This window comes from Callorhinus ursinus, unplaced genomic scaffold (genome assembly GCF_003265705.2).
Source record: "Callorhinus ursinus isolate GAN/ISIS: 27379988/994484 unplaced genomic scaffold, GSC_fseal_2.0 scaffold25, whole genome shotgun sequence".
Lineage (NCBI taxonomy): Eukaryota > Metazoa > Chordata > Mammalia > Carnivora > Otariidae > Callorhinus > Callorhinus ursinus.
Window position 1 is genome coordinate 24,003,383 of NW_027397087.1, and position 15,690 is coordinate 24,019,072.

Here is a 15,690-nt window from a genome sequence, read left to right on the forward strand (position 1 = left end):
ACCTCTGCCATGAGCCAACATCCCCAACGCAGTGATGACAGAGGGAGAGCAAGGCAACCCCTGACCTTTGACAGAATTTCCAAACACATTAACTTTAAATTGATTAATTTGGAACTGTGACCTTGGCCCAAGAAGGTAAGAATATATGACAAGATATTTGATTTTCAAAATGTATCAGGATTTAAAAAGAGCTTTTGTACATCAACCTGTGTTGTATTCGAAATAGTTGGACCTGGGGTGGGGGGCTAGTCAGAGAAGCGAACACTGGATACCATGGCTAAAGGTTAATTATTAATGAGCAGGCGTCCCTAACAAAGTATCAATAGGCAATCTGGTCTCTTTAACTTCAGAAATTAGCAAGAAGACCTCGGACCCTGGGTGAGACAGGAGAAATGGAAAGTCCCCCGTGTGTCTCTATTTTCTTGGTTTTGTGCGTCTTTATCCAATCAAGTGCCCATGGACAAAGCCTGGGACTAGGTAAGAGCCTGCCTTTTCTGCGGAGATGGGCATGGATTTTCTTTTTAAAGTGTCTGTCTTTGCGATGAATCCAAGGGGTTCTTGACGGTGTGGGACAGAGTTTGGTTCTTAGTGGCGTCACAGGTCACAGGACAAGCTGCCATTTGTGCAAGATTGAAATTTTAAGAAGATTTTTCTGGGGGTAGCAGTCTAAACGCACTTGCAGCTTACAATGAAGTCTCTCCCATGTCTGATTCAGAACTAGTCAAGCTAAGACTTGGATGGAGAATGATCTGAAAGAGTTTTGGATCTTCCTGAGCGCTAATTTGGCATCTAATTTGTGGCTGGGGAACACAGCTTGCAACGAAATGCTCCGTCTCGCTGAGGTTGTCTGATTGTTGGCTCTCTGGGAGGAGAGAGGGATTTGTAGAGTCCTGTTTCCAGTCAGGTCTAAAGGAGAGACAGCGTTGCACATTGTCTGGACTTCATTTTTTTCTGCCAAAGGTTTACTGTGAGACTGAGGAATCCAACAGCAGTCACACCTGTTTGATCTGTAAATTCATAAACTAGACTGATGGCCAAAGACAGATCCAAATGTTTGATCAGGTAGGTGGATTCCCGGTTCCTGGCTGAACAGGGCATTGGATCAATAAGTGACAGATATGAAGTAAACTGAACAATGTGACCAAATAGACAGGTATTTGGGACTTTTTGTGTGTGCTGGTTACTGGTCAGGAGCTAGTAACTCTAAGGTAGAAATTTTAGATTTTTCTTTCCTCAAAGACTATGCTTGGAAGGAGCTCCAAAAACCTTGAGAGTGAGGAATTTAGTAACCAATATCCCTGCAAATTCCAGAATCTTGTTTTCCCTTTAAAGAAAATGTTTTTAAATTTTAGTATTATTTTATATCGTAGGCTGGTTAATAACTGATTAGTAGTATTAATTATTTACCATATACTGAGCATTTTCTGTGCCAAGCATGTGCTCATTATTTTACATACATCATTCTGTGTATGAAGTCAGGTCCAAAAATGACAATAAGAATTTAGAGCCAAACAGGCAAAATTGCTGATGATTTTTATTCCCTGGGTGGATGAGGATTTTGCTGAAGGACCTGTCCTGACCTTCGGTCCAGAATGTTGTTTTTGTTTGCTTATTTCCTATCAAAGTATAATATATATCAAGAAAAGTGCCTGTATCTTAACTGCCCAATGAATTTGCTTCGTAGTCGGAACCTGCATCCGAGAAGCTTCCCTTGTGTACCCCTTGAGCCTTAACATAGATTATTTTGCCTTTAGGGGAACTTTTCGTTAATGAAAGCATAAAGCATGTGCTCTTTTGCTTCTGGCTTCTTTCACTCAACATTACACTGGTGAGCTTCATCCGGGGCACGTGTATGTGGTGGTGACTCATTCATTCTGGTGGCAGAAGCATTCCGTCCTGTGAATATACCTCCCTCCGTTTATCCATGGTGCTGTCGATTGGCCCAGAGTGTTTTTTAGTGGAGACGCAGAGGTTGGAAGCCATCAGTGCCAAGGAGGAGGCTGTAGGGCAGGACGGCCTCCCCCAGGCTGCTGGGCATTGTCCAGACTTCCTTCAACGGACCTTGTGTTGGTCAGCTACTGCTGTCCCAGGGCCTGGTTTGTCCAAAAGCTGAGGGAAGCAGCCACAACTAGCAGGAAGGTTCTTCAGGGGAAAAGATCAGAGTCAAGAGGTCTCTTGTTCCCTTGAGAGCAGAATCCCTTGGCAGAATTCTTCCTGCAAGGAGTGAGCCAGATCTGTGTGTATGATGCTGGTGCGCCTTCCAAGACTGGCTGGAAGCAAGCGCCCGCCGCGGAGGCCTTGTCAGACAGGTATCTCGACTGGCAGTTCCCAACCAGGGGCAAAACTGTCCCCCAGGGGACATTTGGCAATGTCCAGAGACATGTTTAATTGTCACAGTTGGGGAGAGAGTGCTATTGGCATGTGGTAGGCAGAGGCCAGGGATGCCGCTAAACATGCTACAATGCTTGTGGCAGTCCCCACAACAAGTTAACCAGGGCAAAGTGTCCATAGTAGGTCGAGTGTTGGGAGACTCTGGTCCATACCAAGCTCCCACTGTCACTAGCCATGGGCCAGGAAGAACTCCCCCCAAGGACCTTTCTTCCTTAACTCCACCCCTCCCAGCCTCTTGTGTTTTTGAGTGACTTGACTCATGGACCCACTAAGGTACTATGCACCCAGTATGTGTCCTCGCCATGGTGGAGAGTCAGCCAGCATTTAGGGGACCGGCGGGGGTCCCATGGCTGTTCAGAGCAAAGCAGGGAGAAGCACAGAGAGCTCGATCTGTCTGGCTGAGGCTCCAGGCCTCTCTTTCCACTGTGCTCACTCCCAGTGCGTGGACAGCCAGAGGCCTCTCGAAAACAATTCCGCTCAGGTCCCATCCAGAAAGACAGATTGGGGCTGTTGTTCCAATCTGTCAGCATCAAGGGGAACAGGCTATGGGGAGCCTCCTGAAGACCCCAGGACACAGAGCTACTATCACCCTCCTCCCCAGACCTCAACGCTTGAGGCTCAGGCCCACCCCACTGGTGTTGCCATGACAGCCAATACTGCTCTCAAATGGAAGCTGCCGCTTCCAGCCCCCAGCAACCCCACCCTCCAGCTGTCCACCACTGCCTCCAGGGGGGCTGCCCCTCCCTCCCTCCCATCCCAGCTGCAGCTTCCAAAGCCCGGAAGCAGCTGACACGCACCCACCCAGTCCCTCACTCATTCCGCCACTGTGCACCAGGATGCGCCATATATATAAGGCAGGGCATGAACACAGCTGCTCTCAAACTTCTTGGTCTCAGGATGCCATTACATTCTGAAACATTCTTTAGGACCCCAAAGAGCTTTCTTTGTATGGAATACAGCTATCAATATTTACCACATTAGAGACCAAAACTGAGAAAGTTTTGTAAATGTTAATGCCTTTAAAAATAACAGCAAACCCATCACATGTCAATACATATACTATTATGAGAAATGCCTGGTATTTTCCAAACATCAACAATAAAAAGGGAGTCCAAAGAGTGACATTGTTTTACAAAGAAGTGTTGCCAATTTCTTTAATGTCTGGCATCATGGGAGAGGGCTGGATTCTTCTGTTTCTGTATTTAGTGGATTGTGATGTGATGCTTTGTTTGGAGTACATGAAGAAAATTGGCCTCACATATAGGCCACATACAAGCCATCCCCTGGGCCTTGGCGCACACACAGAACCACTGATTCGGGCAGTAGACAGTGTACAACTGCCCAGCCAGTCCCCAGCCCTAAACCCCACCCAGAGCTGTCAAATCAGGGGTGGACCAGGGGTGGGGAGGTGGGAGCCATGTACCACAGAAGTCAGTAATAAGGAGGTCATCTTCCAGAGGGAATGTAAATACAATAAAAGAACCTCCTAAAAGTTAGTCTTTTTTTCATTATCACAATTCTCAATAACGTCAGTAATAAAAATAAACCTCCTACCCCCTCAAAATGGTTTTTTGACCAAAGTGGCAAACAACTGCCATGGCTACTGTTGAGTTTCATTAATATATATGTAACCTTCAGATGATCACATTTTTATTCTTATCCTTTAATAAATATGATGTTCTCCATCGATGTTAATTTTGAGAACACCCCATTATGTGGCTGGCCCCTGACACTCACCCATTAGGTGACGTGCTCACTGCAGGTGTCATGGTTTCGAATCCTCCCAGCTGGCTTTGACCATCTCATGTCTCCAACCCCTGTGGTACTTACTGCATTCTCCTACATTTAAACAGCAAATTCAAAATCAAGGATGATACCATAGTGATTGTGAAGACAAAGAAGCAAAACCTGAGAACTTCCATGCTGTTCCTGTGTGACCACTTAGAGTTATGTTTACAGTATAAAACAGTAAGACAGATATTACAATGAACCGGGACGTGTAATACAGTTGGCCCTTGAACAACGCGTGGATTAGGGGCACCGACCCCTCATGTAGTTGAAAATCCGCATACAATTTTGACTCTCCCAAAACTTAACTACTAACAGCCTACTGTTGACCAGAAGCCTTACTGATAACATAAAAAACAGTTGATTAACACATACCTGTATATGTATTATATGTATTTTTACAAGAAAGTAAGCTAGAGAAAAGAAAATGTTATTAAGAAAATCATAAGGTGGGGCGCCTGTGTGGCTCAGTCGTTAAGCATCTGCCTTCGGCTCAGGTCATGATCCCAGGGTCCTGGGATCGAGCCCCACATCGGGCTCCCTGTTCGGTGGGAAGCCTTCTTCTCCCTCTCCCACTCCCCCTGCTTGTGTTCCCTCTCTCGCTGTGATTCTCTCTGTCAAATAATAAAATCTTTAAAAAAAAAATTATAAGGAAGAGAAAATAAATTTACAGTACTGTGCTGTATTTATGGGGGGTGGAAATCATCCATTTATATTTGCACTCACACAATTCAAATCTGTGTTATTCCAAGACTCAACTATATTTTGTTTGGTAAGTAAAAATTTTAGTTCTTACAGGAAATACTCTTAATGCATTTGAATATCTTCAAAGTTGCAATGTGTTCTTCCTCTTAAATTGTTCATTGCTCTAAAACTAAAGAACCAATTAAGAAAACAACAATTCCTGATTTTTGCAATATTACTGAAAATAACTTTGTCTTACAGAGCAGAGGCATATTAAAATGAAGCATATCACTGAGTCTAATAAAGGAGATAAGATGTGTATATAAAATTTTCTGGACTGGGATACAGAATGTGATGAGTACCACTAGAGAGGAGTACAGTGGGTTGAATGTTTGTGTTTCCTGTGAATTCATGTTGAAGTGCTAACCCCAATATGACGGTATATGAGGTGCGGCCTCTGGGAAATGATTCGGTCATAAGGGTGGAGCCCTCTGAATGGGATTAGTGCCCTTATAAAAAGGACTCCAGAGAGCTTGCTCTTTTTCCAGCCTGTGAGGAAAACAGGAAGCAGACGCTTACCAGAATCTGACCACGTTGGCACCCAGGTCTCAGACTTCCAGCCTCCAGAACCGCGAGAAATAAATTTCCGTTGTTATGAGCCCCCCCGGTCTGTGGCACTTTGTTACAGCAACCCAAAAGGACTAGAACAAGGAGCAAGGGGAGAGGCCAAAGGGTGACTTCCAAGCACAGGGAGAGCTCTGGGGAGGCCGGCAGCATTTGAGCACGGTCTCACAGGGTGGAACTGGAGCAAAAGAGAAGGAGGGTTTCCTTGTGCATAAGCAAAGGTACAGAGCCCGGAAGGGGCACATGTTTTTCAAGTCCAAACACCTCCCCAAAACAGGCCTTCTGGGATGAAGAAAAGAAAAGCAAATCGCGGGTAGGTAGATTGACAGCTGGCCTGGGTCCCAAGTGCCAAACACTGGAAGCAACTGGAATGCCTAACAGTAAACCATCCAGCTAGCACGAAGTCCAACTTTAAACAAGTATTGTTTCAAATGCCTACTAAAGTACTAAAAGTTCCAGGCACTTCTGGGGGTAATCAAGACAGAATTCACAAATGGAAGGCTTAATGCTGGCCCTCGGGCACTCACAGTGTAACACCAGCGATATTAACCTGGCTTGAGGGGGGGTGGCATCGGAGAGTCTTGCTGCCTCGTCGGATGGCACCCAAGGCCGAGCCGTCTGTGCACTTTGACTGGGGGAGAGAGGTCATAAGATTGGCAGATTATCAAAGGGACCTGTGACCTCCAAAAAGTTAAATAACAACTGGTCTTGTAGCTTTTAAAAGTAAGTATACGGAAATTCTACACACAATAAAGTGGGGGAGAAAACAGGATTAAATAACCTACCTATGGAATCACAACTATGAAAAACCGATATACATGTATATGGCTAAGGATTAGAAGTATATTTAAAGATAGATAGATAGATAGATAGATAGATAGATAGATAGATAGATAGATAAAGAATTTTTAAGGCCATAGAGTGTGGGGTTGTTGTTTTTTTTAAGTATTTATAAGTAAGAGAAAGAATTAAAATAAAATAAAAAAATCCTGATTAGCTGCAATTAGATTGGTCTTGGATGTGTCGTCCCAAGGGCACCACTGGGAAAGGGCCGTACCTAGCACTGTCACTTCAGACCTCCACTATCATAGGCTCAGGCCCAGAATTATCCCCCCAGTGGGACCTACGAATTCCTGATAGGCCTCTACAATTGCAGGGAAGGTCATTTGTGAGTAATGTTGCAGGTGACATCCAGAGATGGAGCTCGCTCATTGGGAGTGCACAGGGAGCCAGGGTCCAGCATGCTGATGACATGCTATCTTCTCTCTGCTGAAGGGCAGATCCCATCCACTGCCATACTTCCTGGCCCAGCCCCTCGAGCCCTCCTGAGGGTAACACACCCAGAGAGGACAAGCCTGGGGTAAGAGGACAGACCTGCCTTCCACCCTGCTTGCCTTTCCCAGGGGACCCAGGACTTGCACCCGTCTTCTTTCATTCTGGGTCAAGTGAATAGTACATTTTTTCAAAAAGAAACGGAGTGGCAAATTGTGGAAGGAACTGATTGGGACTGGGGATACGACCGTAGCCCGTGAATCACCAAGTGAGTAATCCAGCCAAAAGCCAACTAGCCAGTTCAGAGATGCCCGCTGCCACCTTCTCCCCGCCCTGTTTCCCGCACCAGCTGCCACGGGGCCACAAGGCATGCTGGGTCTTCGTAGGCCAGTCATCAGGGAGGGGAAAGGAGAGTGGGGGCTGGTCCCCAGGCAGGGCTGAGCACTCCCAGTTACATTCTCCACGGGAATGGGTCCACGCTGACCTCAGCCTGGTGTCCCTGACATCCACGGGATCCATGGAAGGCAGGGGGACAGCCATTCTCACAGCCAGGAGGGTGATTATATGCAGGCTCCCAGGAGGGTGTCCTTTTGACAGAGGGGCCCTCTCTGCTGGGGGCTGAGGTCCACCCACTAGGGAAAGGGACTGGCCAGGGCCAAGCAGGACATCTGGATCCCTGCCAAGCAGGCTGGGGGTCATGGCTGGACCTCAGCCCGTGTGGAAACCAGGACAATGGGAGGGAGCACAGCCAGTCCTGCAGGGAGGGGAGCTCCCCCTCAGGCACCAGTCTAAGGCAAGGAGACAGACTCCAAAAGGCTCCTCCACACTGAAAGGCTGGGGTGCCGGCCATGCTTGTCAAGAGAAGGTGCAATTCATAGACACAGCCACAAGGTAGCGCAGTGAGGACCCAGCTGCTTCAGGATTTCAGGAGGGGATTTCAAGCTTGGGAGAATCCCAGTTTCTGGATGACTCTGTTTTCGAAAACTCAGGGTTGTTGGCTAACCTTGCTTTCCTCTCTGTTCATGACTCTATTTCCAGGAACACTCATAGTTTTGATTTTTCCACAGTGGTGCTTGGTGGGGAGGGGCGAGATGAAGAGAAAATCAAAAGCCTCAAAGGGGAGGCCTCCTTCTCTGTCCAAGAGCATTTTCACCTCCACATACACAAGTTCACCCGGGTCTGGTGAAGTACCCAAGACACAGCTATTCTGTGAAGTGTTGTGTGGCCTTTCAGAATAGTTCTGATGAAGATGTGGAGGTGGCAGGACTAAATAGTATTTACAGTATTTATGTTAAGCAGGAAAAACCTTGTGCGGGTCCTGGTGATTACAACCCTGTGAAAATACGTGTGAGGAAAAAAAATACTAGAAGAAAATGTACAAGAATGTTTATACTTCAGTTGAATTTATATCTAAATTTTTGTCTCTTCCAAAATTTTTATAATGTTATAGTGTGTGTGTGTGTGTGTGTGTAGTATATTTACTTTAATGACTTGAATAATTTTAAACATAAATTTATATCAAAATGATAAAGTGGCCTTGACCAGATTGGTGGTTCTCAGACTTCAGTGTACATCGGAATCTTATTAAAATAAGGTCATCTTAAATCTTATTCATAAAATAAATAATCCTACTATATTTTTTAAATAAATAAATCATGTTAAAGTAAGATTTCTGGACCCTGGCTGCAGAGTTTTCTAATTCAGTGGGGCCTGGGGCAGGCCTGAGAATTTGCATTTCTAACATGGTTCCAAGTGCTGTTACTGATCTGGGACAACACGTGGAAAACTACTAGGAAAACAAAATAGCTAGTCAATGGCAAAACAAGACTTGAATCCAGGCGTCCCGACTTCCAGGCTTCGGGCTTTTCCGACAGAAATAACACAGGCCTCCGGGGCAAACCTGGCTTCATTTTGAAGTTTTCTGGTAGGGAAGGGGGTGTAATCAACATTGACTGATCCTGCATTTTTACCTCCCTCAGGGGTAACTGTAGCCCAAATAATACAAAAACCCCACGACATTCGTGACAATTTATTCCTCCAAAATAAAATATGGGCATGGCAAAAAGAAAGTGATTCTTGAAATGAAGAGAAATCCCTAAGCTGAGACTTACTTGTAATTGGTGGGAAATTGCTAGCTGCAATAGCTAATGAACCATACACAGTGAACCTCTCCTCGGAAGGCCTGAAAACAGGATCAGGAAAATTCTTTTCAGATAAGCCGGGCATTTCCAAAAGCTAGGCAGAGCCGTGGATTCTCAGTTGACGAGGACTGGCCATTCTGATTGCGAAAAACTTTCCAGTGACAAATGTTCCAGCTTCCTTGTCCCAAGAGAATCCCAAATAGTGAAAACAACATCCTGCTTGATACTGAAACATAACAAGATCAACAGCAGCAAATTACAGCATTCATTAACCACCTACTGTGTACCAGGCCCCATGGTCAGTACCAAACCGCATCCCTGTAGATACAAAAATGAAAAAGCACATTTCATTTCATCAAGGAGCTTCCCAGCTGACGGGGTCTCTGGCTCCCTACAGCTGCAAGTGTCCGTGCGTGCGGGGCGGGCTGCGTAGATTAGAGATCGGGAGAAGCATAATTTCAATACAATGTGGTAAGTGCACAAGTAACATCACGTACAAAACATCATCAGGCCCTGAGGCAGAAGAGGTCAGCTGGAAAGATAGAGGAAGTGATATCTGGGTTGAGTTCTGAAGGAAAAGATGTGGAAGGACATGGCAAGCAGAAGGAAAAGCATAAACAAGTCTTGGACACTTGAAAAAGGATCATGAAATTGGGAAGCCCAGAGACGTTTGCTGCGGCCCAGGGTGGGCCCCCTAAAAAGAAATGGCCGGAGGTGAGGGTCTCCGAGGCCAGGCTATGGAGTTTGGCCCTCACCCTGGAGCAACAGGGCCACCACTGAGGCTGGTGTTTAAAAAAAAAAAAAAAAATTAAAAAAAAAAGGAGGAATGAGGCTGCTGGCTGCCTTTTTGCTGGGTGGTTGGCTTTATCTCTCAGCCTGGCTGAAACCACAGCCACTCCCTCGTGGAAGCAATGGTATCAGCAGGAAAAGACAGGGGTGGTGCTCAGAAGTCACCAGCTCGGCAACCTCACTAGGCAGGCACCCACAAACACTCAGATCTTCCTCCCAGGCAGGCCCCAGCCTTGGACAAATGTCTTTGAAGTTTTCGTGTTAATTGCTATTCCTCCCACTAAATCGTAGGAGGGATTTACGCCAATGAAATGAGGCAGGCGCACAAAACAGGCTTGAATAGGAATCTTCCATTTAAAAAGTATTGTATTCTAAGTCTGGAAAGAGAACCATTTGGAAATTCCACATCGCACTAGCTTAGAGACCCAGAGCAATTTCAACCTGAAAAACTCCTTCCCACCCACGTCACGCCTCTTGCCTCTTACAACATCCCTGTAAAGAATCGTTATTGGGCAGGTATCAGTGCGCCCAACTGACAGATGTAAAAGTTCACCAACGAAAGACCACCAGGGGCACACTCATCACACTCAAGTTCAAGGCTTATTGACCTTAACTGCAGCAAGAAAGACTCCACCCCAGAGAAAGCCTGGGGTATCGCAGTGGGAGATGTTAAGGGGGGCTTCTCAGGAGATTGGGTTTTGCGGGCTGAGACGGAGAAGGGGGGCACGAGGACCGTTCCGGCTTGGAGTCTGTCAAGCGGAGGGTGGGCAACTCAATGACCGGATGTTTTCGTAGTTTAATAATCAGGTGGTTACTGTAAACTCCCGACTGCATGACCTAGTCCATAACGACGTAGCCGGCAGGAAGGGGAGGTGGGGCTAGTGCTGGTTTGGTACAGGGGCGGCCTTTGCTGCTGTGGGTTGGGGGAGGGGAGTGGTTAGTCACCTTCTTGGTTCCTCTTGTCTTGTTGCAGACATAGACCTAGAAGGTCCTGGCAGCACACTGTTTCTGTTTTGTGGCCATCGTCTGTGTTCAGTTGGGAACATCCTGGTGCGGCTGTCCACAGGGCTGGTTTTTGGTGCTGCTGTGTTTTGTTTCCATTTTCTCACACCCCAAGCACCTCGGGGAGTGTCTTCGAGGTCTCTCAGCTCCTCTGTGCCCGCTGCCTGGTCTTGGGGGGGCTGCCTTCACCTCCTGGGCCTCCGATTTCCCTTGAGTGGCATGCAGGGTCCCTTCTAGCACTGAGACCCCGGGTGTCAGAGGGACTCGTTAAGAGGTCACCATGGTGCCCTCAGACCATCATTGGCTGCCTCATCTGAAATCAGCTGTTTAAATGTTAACGGGAGAGAAAAATATGAAAGCCAAGTTCTATGCCCTTTAAACATGAGACATTGCCCACTGCCTTAACCCTAGGGCAACTCAATTGCCTTGAGCGATTCAAAGGCTCCCAAACATCAGGAGGACAAAGGCACAATTCTGTAAGAACAATCCAAGCAGTAAATGACCATCAGACCATTTCTTTCCCCATGCCAGTTTCCTCCAGGGCCAGACGCCCACGTGGGCTTGCCCGAAGGGCCAGGGGCGAGAGGAGCCTCCCAAGGTCCCGGGGATTCTCACTGATGCATATTTCTGGTGATGCTGGTGTCCCCCTCAGAGCCCACACGGGGATCTTGGCCTTCAGAGTATCCTACTGTGGGTGTCAGTGCCAGGGGAGCCTGGGACATACTCTGAGCCTCTCTGGGCCTGACCACTTCTAACCAAACGCTTACCCTCCCCACACCCACTATGAGTGATGGCCACACCCAGCAGGAAACCTGTGTGTGGACAAAGTTCTGGTTCCTCGTATCTCAGCTTCCTTCACAATACCTGGTTCCCAAAGTCAAGCTCGTAAACAAGGTACAAACACAAACCCAGGCAGCCTGGAGAAAGGAGAGGCCCCATGAGGCCAAGACTGAAAATTCTGGGCCAACTGAAGATAATCCAGGATACTTTTAAAAAGCTAAAACGTTTTTATTCCCTCAAGAATCCTCTAGGTACAGGGTTGCTTTCACAGAGCTGGACTCTTCAAGGCTTCTCTGAGACTTGTTGACGCCAAGAGAACACCTGAGAACGCTCCTCTCATGAGACTCCCCCTGCAGCCTATAACACAGGTCTTGCTGTTTTTCCATAACTAGGTCCCTTTGGCATGTCCATGTCCATTCCCTGGCCACCACCTTCATGCCACACAGAGGGAGGGGCTCCCACCCTTGAGATTCATGAAAAGGATGGGTGATGTTGAATCAAAAAGAGCTAGAGGTGGGGCGCCTGGGTGGCCCAGATGGTTAAGCGTCTGCCTTCGGCTCAGGTCATGATCTCCAGGTCCTGGGATCGAGCCCCATGTCAGGCTCCTTGCTCAGTGGGGAGTCCGCTTCTCCCTCTCCCTCTGCCTCTCCCCCTGCTTGTGCTCTCTCTCTTTCTCAAATGAATAAATAAAATCTTGGGGGGGAAAAAAAAAGGAAAGAAAGAGCTGGAGGAAGACTCATAAGGGAGGGTGGCCGTTAGCCTATGCCCTCCCCGCCCCGGGGAGACACCCAAATGACCGACTCAAGCAGGGAAGTCCACACTGGATGGATGGCATCTGGGATGTAGATTTACTCACAGATTCAGCCACACACCAGCTCTCTGCCAGACCTGTGCCGGAACTCCAGCGAGTTCAGTACTCCTCTAGTGCACTCGCATGCTGGGGCTGCCCTAACAAAGGGCCCGAACAACAGAAATTTCTTTTCTCCCAGTTCTGGAGGTTAGAAGTCTAAGATCAAGGTGTTCGTAGAGTTTGGTTTCTTCTGAGGCGTCCCTCCTTGGTTTGTAGTTGGCCACTGTCCCCTCTTTATCTTCACATGGTGTCCCTCAGTGCGTGTCTGTCCTAATGTCCTCTTTTATAAATCATATGGGATTAGGGCCCATGCCAGTGACCTCACTTAACCCTCATCACCTCTTTGAAGACCCTATCTCCAAAGATGGCCACATTCAGACATTCCGAGGGGTCGGACTTCAACATACGAATGTGGAGAGGGGTGGGGGACACAACCGACACCTAAACATCCAGCAAACACTTTCAAGACTCTGCTCTGACCCGGGTCCCGGACCCTGTACTGGGGACACTATGGATATATCATTGTTCTGTTTGAGCTTTGGCAGCAACCCTAAGGGGCTTCAGGGTTAGGAAAAGAGCTTTATAAATATACATGAGACTGAAAAGTGAGTAGTAAGTCGGCGCGCTCTGAATCAGGCCCAAACAGGGGAGCCTTTGCTGGGGGGCGGGGGGGGTGCAGGAAGTCATGGCCCAGCTGAGAGGCCCAGGAGCCAGCTGGCAGCTGGTGGGGGGAGGGGGCTCAGCCTCTTTCAACAGCATGATTAAGACTTTCTGGCTACACGAGCAATAACTGGCAGGAAACCAAGAAGGAGCCATTTATCTGGCTCATATTGCGGGTAAGTGATAAAACTTACCCTCTGGCGAGGTGCCTGAAAGACCAATCATCTTTGCTGGAGTGTGCTCAGCGTGAGCCCATACAATGGCTCTCTCTAGCTTTGAGAGGCCATTTTCCCACACAAGCTGTCTTCAGCCAGGCTGTTTCCTAGACTCGCCCGGGGCCTCGGCCAAGGAGAAAAGGCCCAGGGTCAGCTGCCATTTTGTCCAGAGTGCCTGCCTCCCTTGTCTTCACCCCCTGCAGACCCAAAAGGAAAACTGGAGGGTCGGCCACTGGGGACAAGGCAGGCCTGGGAAGATAAACCCTGGGGCCTCCTCCTCACATCAGGGCACTTGGCCCCTGGCACAGGCAGGAAATAACCCATCCGCTCCTGAGAGAGACTCTGGGTGACAAAAGAGAACTGGATTTGGAGTCTGAAAGCCTGGGTCTCAGTCCCTGCTAGATCACTTACCAGCGGGCGGCCTTGGACACATCACCGTGGTCTCTAGGCCTCTGCTCGTGAGCGAGGGTGATGATTACAGACTTCACAAGGCTGTTGGGAGGATGGACTGTGATCCCAGAGGGGAAGCACTTCGCAACTGTGTACTGCGAGCCATAAACAAACATTTGTGAGCATCTACTGTTTAATAAGTTATCCCACCATGGTAATGCTCGCCTGATGCGTGCACTACCCCCAACGTTTTCCCCACTTTTTATTACAGAAGTGTTCAAGTTTAGAAAAAGTTGAAAGGATAGTACAATGAGTTACTGTATTCCATCTGGATGGGTTCAATAACTGTTAACATCTCTCTCTCTATATATATGTGCGTGTGTGTTTATATGTGTGTGTGTGCACTACAGAGCTACTTAATTCCCTCTCTCTCTCTCTCATATATGTATGAGCCCACTGTCCCGTGTCATTTGTGGACCTCTCACCCATGGCTCTTGGCTCATCGCTCTTTGATTACCTGCCAGCACATCTCTCTTTCCAGTAGATTCTGAGCCCCTCAAGGGCAGGAGCGAGTCTTCATCCCCATTGTATTCCCAGGACCCACACAGGCCTGGCATGGAGGAGGCTCATGGCAAATGACCACTGAGTGTATGCCCCCTCATCAAAGGGCTGGGTAACTTACGTTTGTTTTCAGTAAATGAGTTTTAAGTCATTTCATTTAGCAAGTTCCACACCCCTGCTGGCGATCATGGAAAACATCCCAGAGGTACAGGAAAACCACCTCAGTTCCTGCCCTCCTTCCCCATCTGAACACCCAGGGACTCTGAAGTCACCTGGGGCTCTTCACTGGAGTCTGCCATCTGCATCTGTGACAGAGCTATCGATTGGCAAGGAAGGAACAATCCCCAGACCACAGTCTGCTCTGGGCCATGGGGGCACATGGAAGCTGGCTCTGCTCCCATTATGGATCTTACAGAAGTGATTCGAAGTCCTTTGGGTTTCCACGGAACCAGGAAACCACTTCCAGACCAGCGAGAGTGGGAAGAGGGTGTGCATGGCACGTGTGTGTGGTCTTCTTGCCTATGAATTTCTCACAGTGCTCGCTCCCTTCATAGGAGTTCTTAGGCTTCCCCCAGCTTCAGAGATTGCTTTCTAAAGCAAAGCTTCTCAAACTTTAATGTGCACACGAATCGTCTGGGGAGCTTACGAAAATGAATGTTCTGTTTCAGTACATCTGGGATGGACTCCAAGATCTTGCATTTCTAATAAGCATCCAGGTCATGCCAGTGCAGCTGGTCCCCAAACCACACTTTGAGAAGCCAAGTTTTAAAGAACACAAAATAGCTCCTCCTTTACTCAGTGATTTTGCATTTAGCACCTACTGCTAGGTAGAAGGCAGTGTGCTAGCCCTGGAGGAACAGGGAAATGGGAAGAAATATAAAGACAAAGAAGACATAATTCTTTGCCTCAGGTCAGCCAGATACGCCTAATGACTAAGTCTAGCATTTTGCTTAGGTTGGCTTAATTCTTATGACAACCTATAACCCTATGAAGTGTAGATTATTATTCTTGGTTCACATCTAAGGAAACTGGGGCGCGTACAGCCTAGTTGTTTTGTCTAAATGAGGAAAAGTGTGCAAGGAGATTTGAACTGTGGTCTACTTGACTCCAAGGCCCGTGTCTTTCCCCCATGCACCTCTCTGACACCTGGTCTTGCACTTTTCATCGAATCCTCGGTTTTGAGTGTGGAAGGGCAGGGAGAGCCCTGGAAGCAGACTGGCAGTAGCCCTGGGGGGAGGAGGTGGGGCAGTAGGAGTGGAAGGGGGGTGCGGATTCTGGACCCTAGCAGCTTGCTCACGGGTCTTCTACCTATTTCAGGTAATATGTTGTCTCAGTGTGGTGGATCAAACACTGCCCACACTGGCCTACTTCGGCCACGATTATGGCCTGAACTTTGACACCAAATGACTGTGTGACTTTGGATAAATCACTGCCCTCACCTCGACTCAGAGTTGGGTGCTCTGTACACTCTTTCCTCTCTGACAAAAGGTCTTCCAGTTTCCCTTTTTGTTATGTCTGTACTCAGGGTCCCCCAGCCCAAACT

The 15,690-nt window shown here is 47.8% G+C and overlaps 1 protein-coding gene across 3 annotated transcripts in view; it reads left to right on the top strand.

Annotated features, from left to right (window-relative positions):
- The first annotated feature begins 350 nt into the window (after nt 1–350).
- The window catches only part of LIPC (lipase C, hepatic type), a 133,052-nt gene continuing 117,712 nt past the window's right edge, over nt 351–15,690 (top strand). For 2 of the 3 annotated variants that reach the window (XM_025884496.2, XM_073877081.1), the window contains exon 1: nt 351–477. In XM_025884496.2, the coding sequence (XP_025740281.1) occupies nt 393–477 (85 nt within the window). In that variant the 5' untranslated portion in view covers nt 351–392. Of the gene's footprint in view, nt 478–988; nt 1,063–15,690 lie in introns of those variants that run through there. The other variant, XM_073877080.1, reaches the window with a different exon arrangement.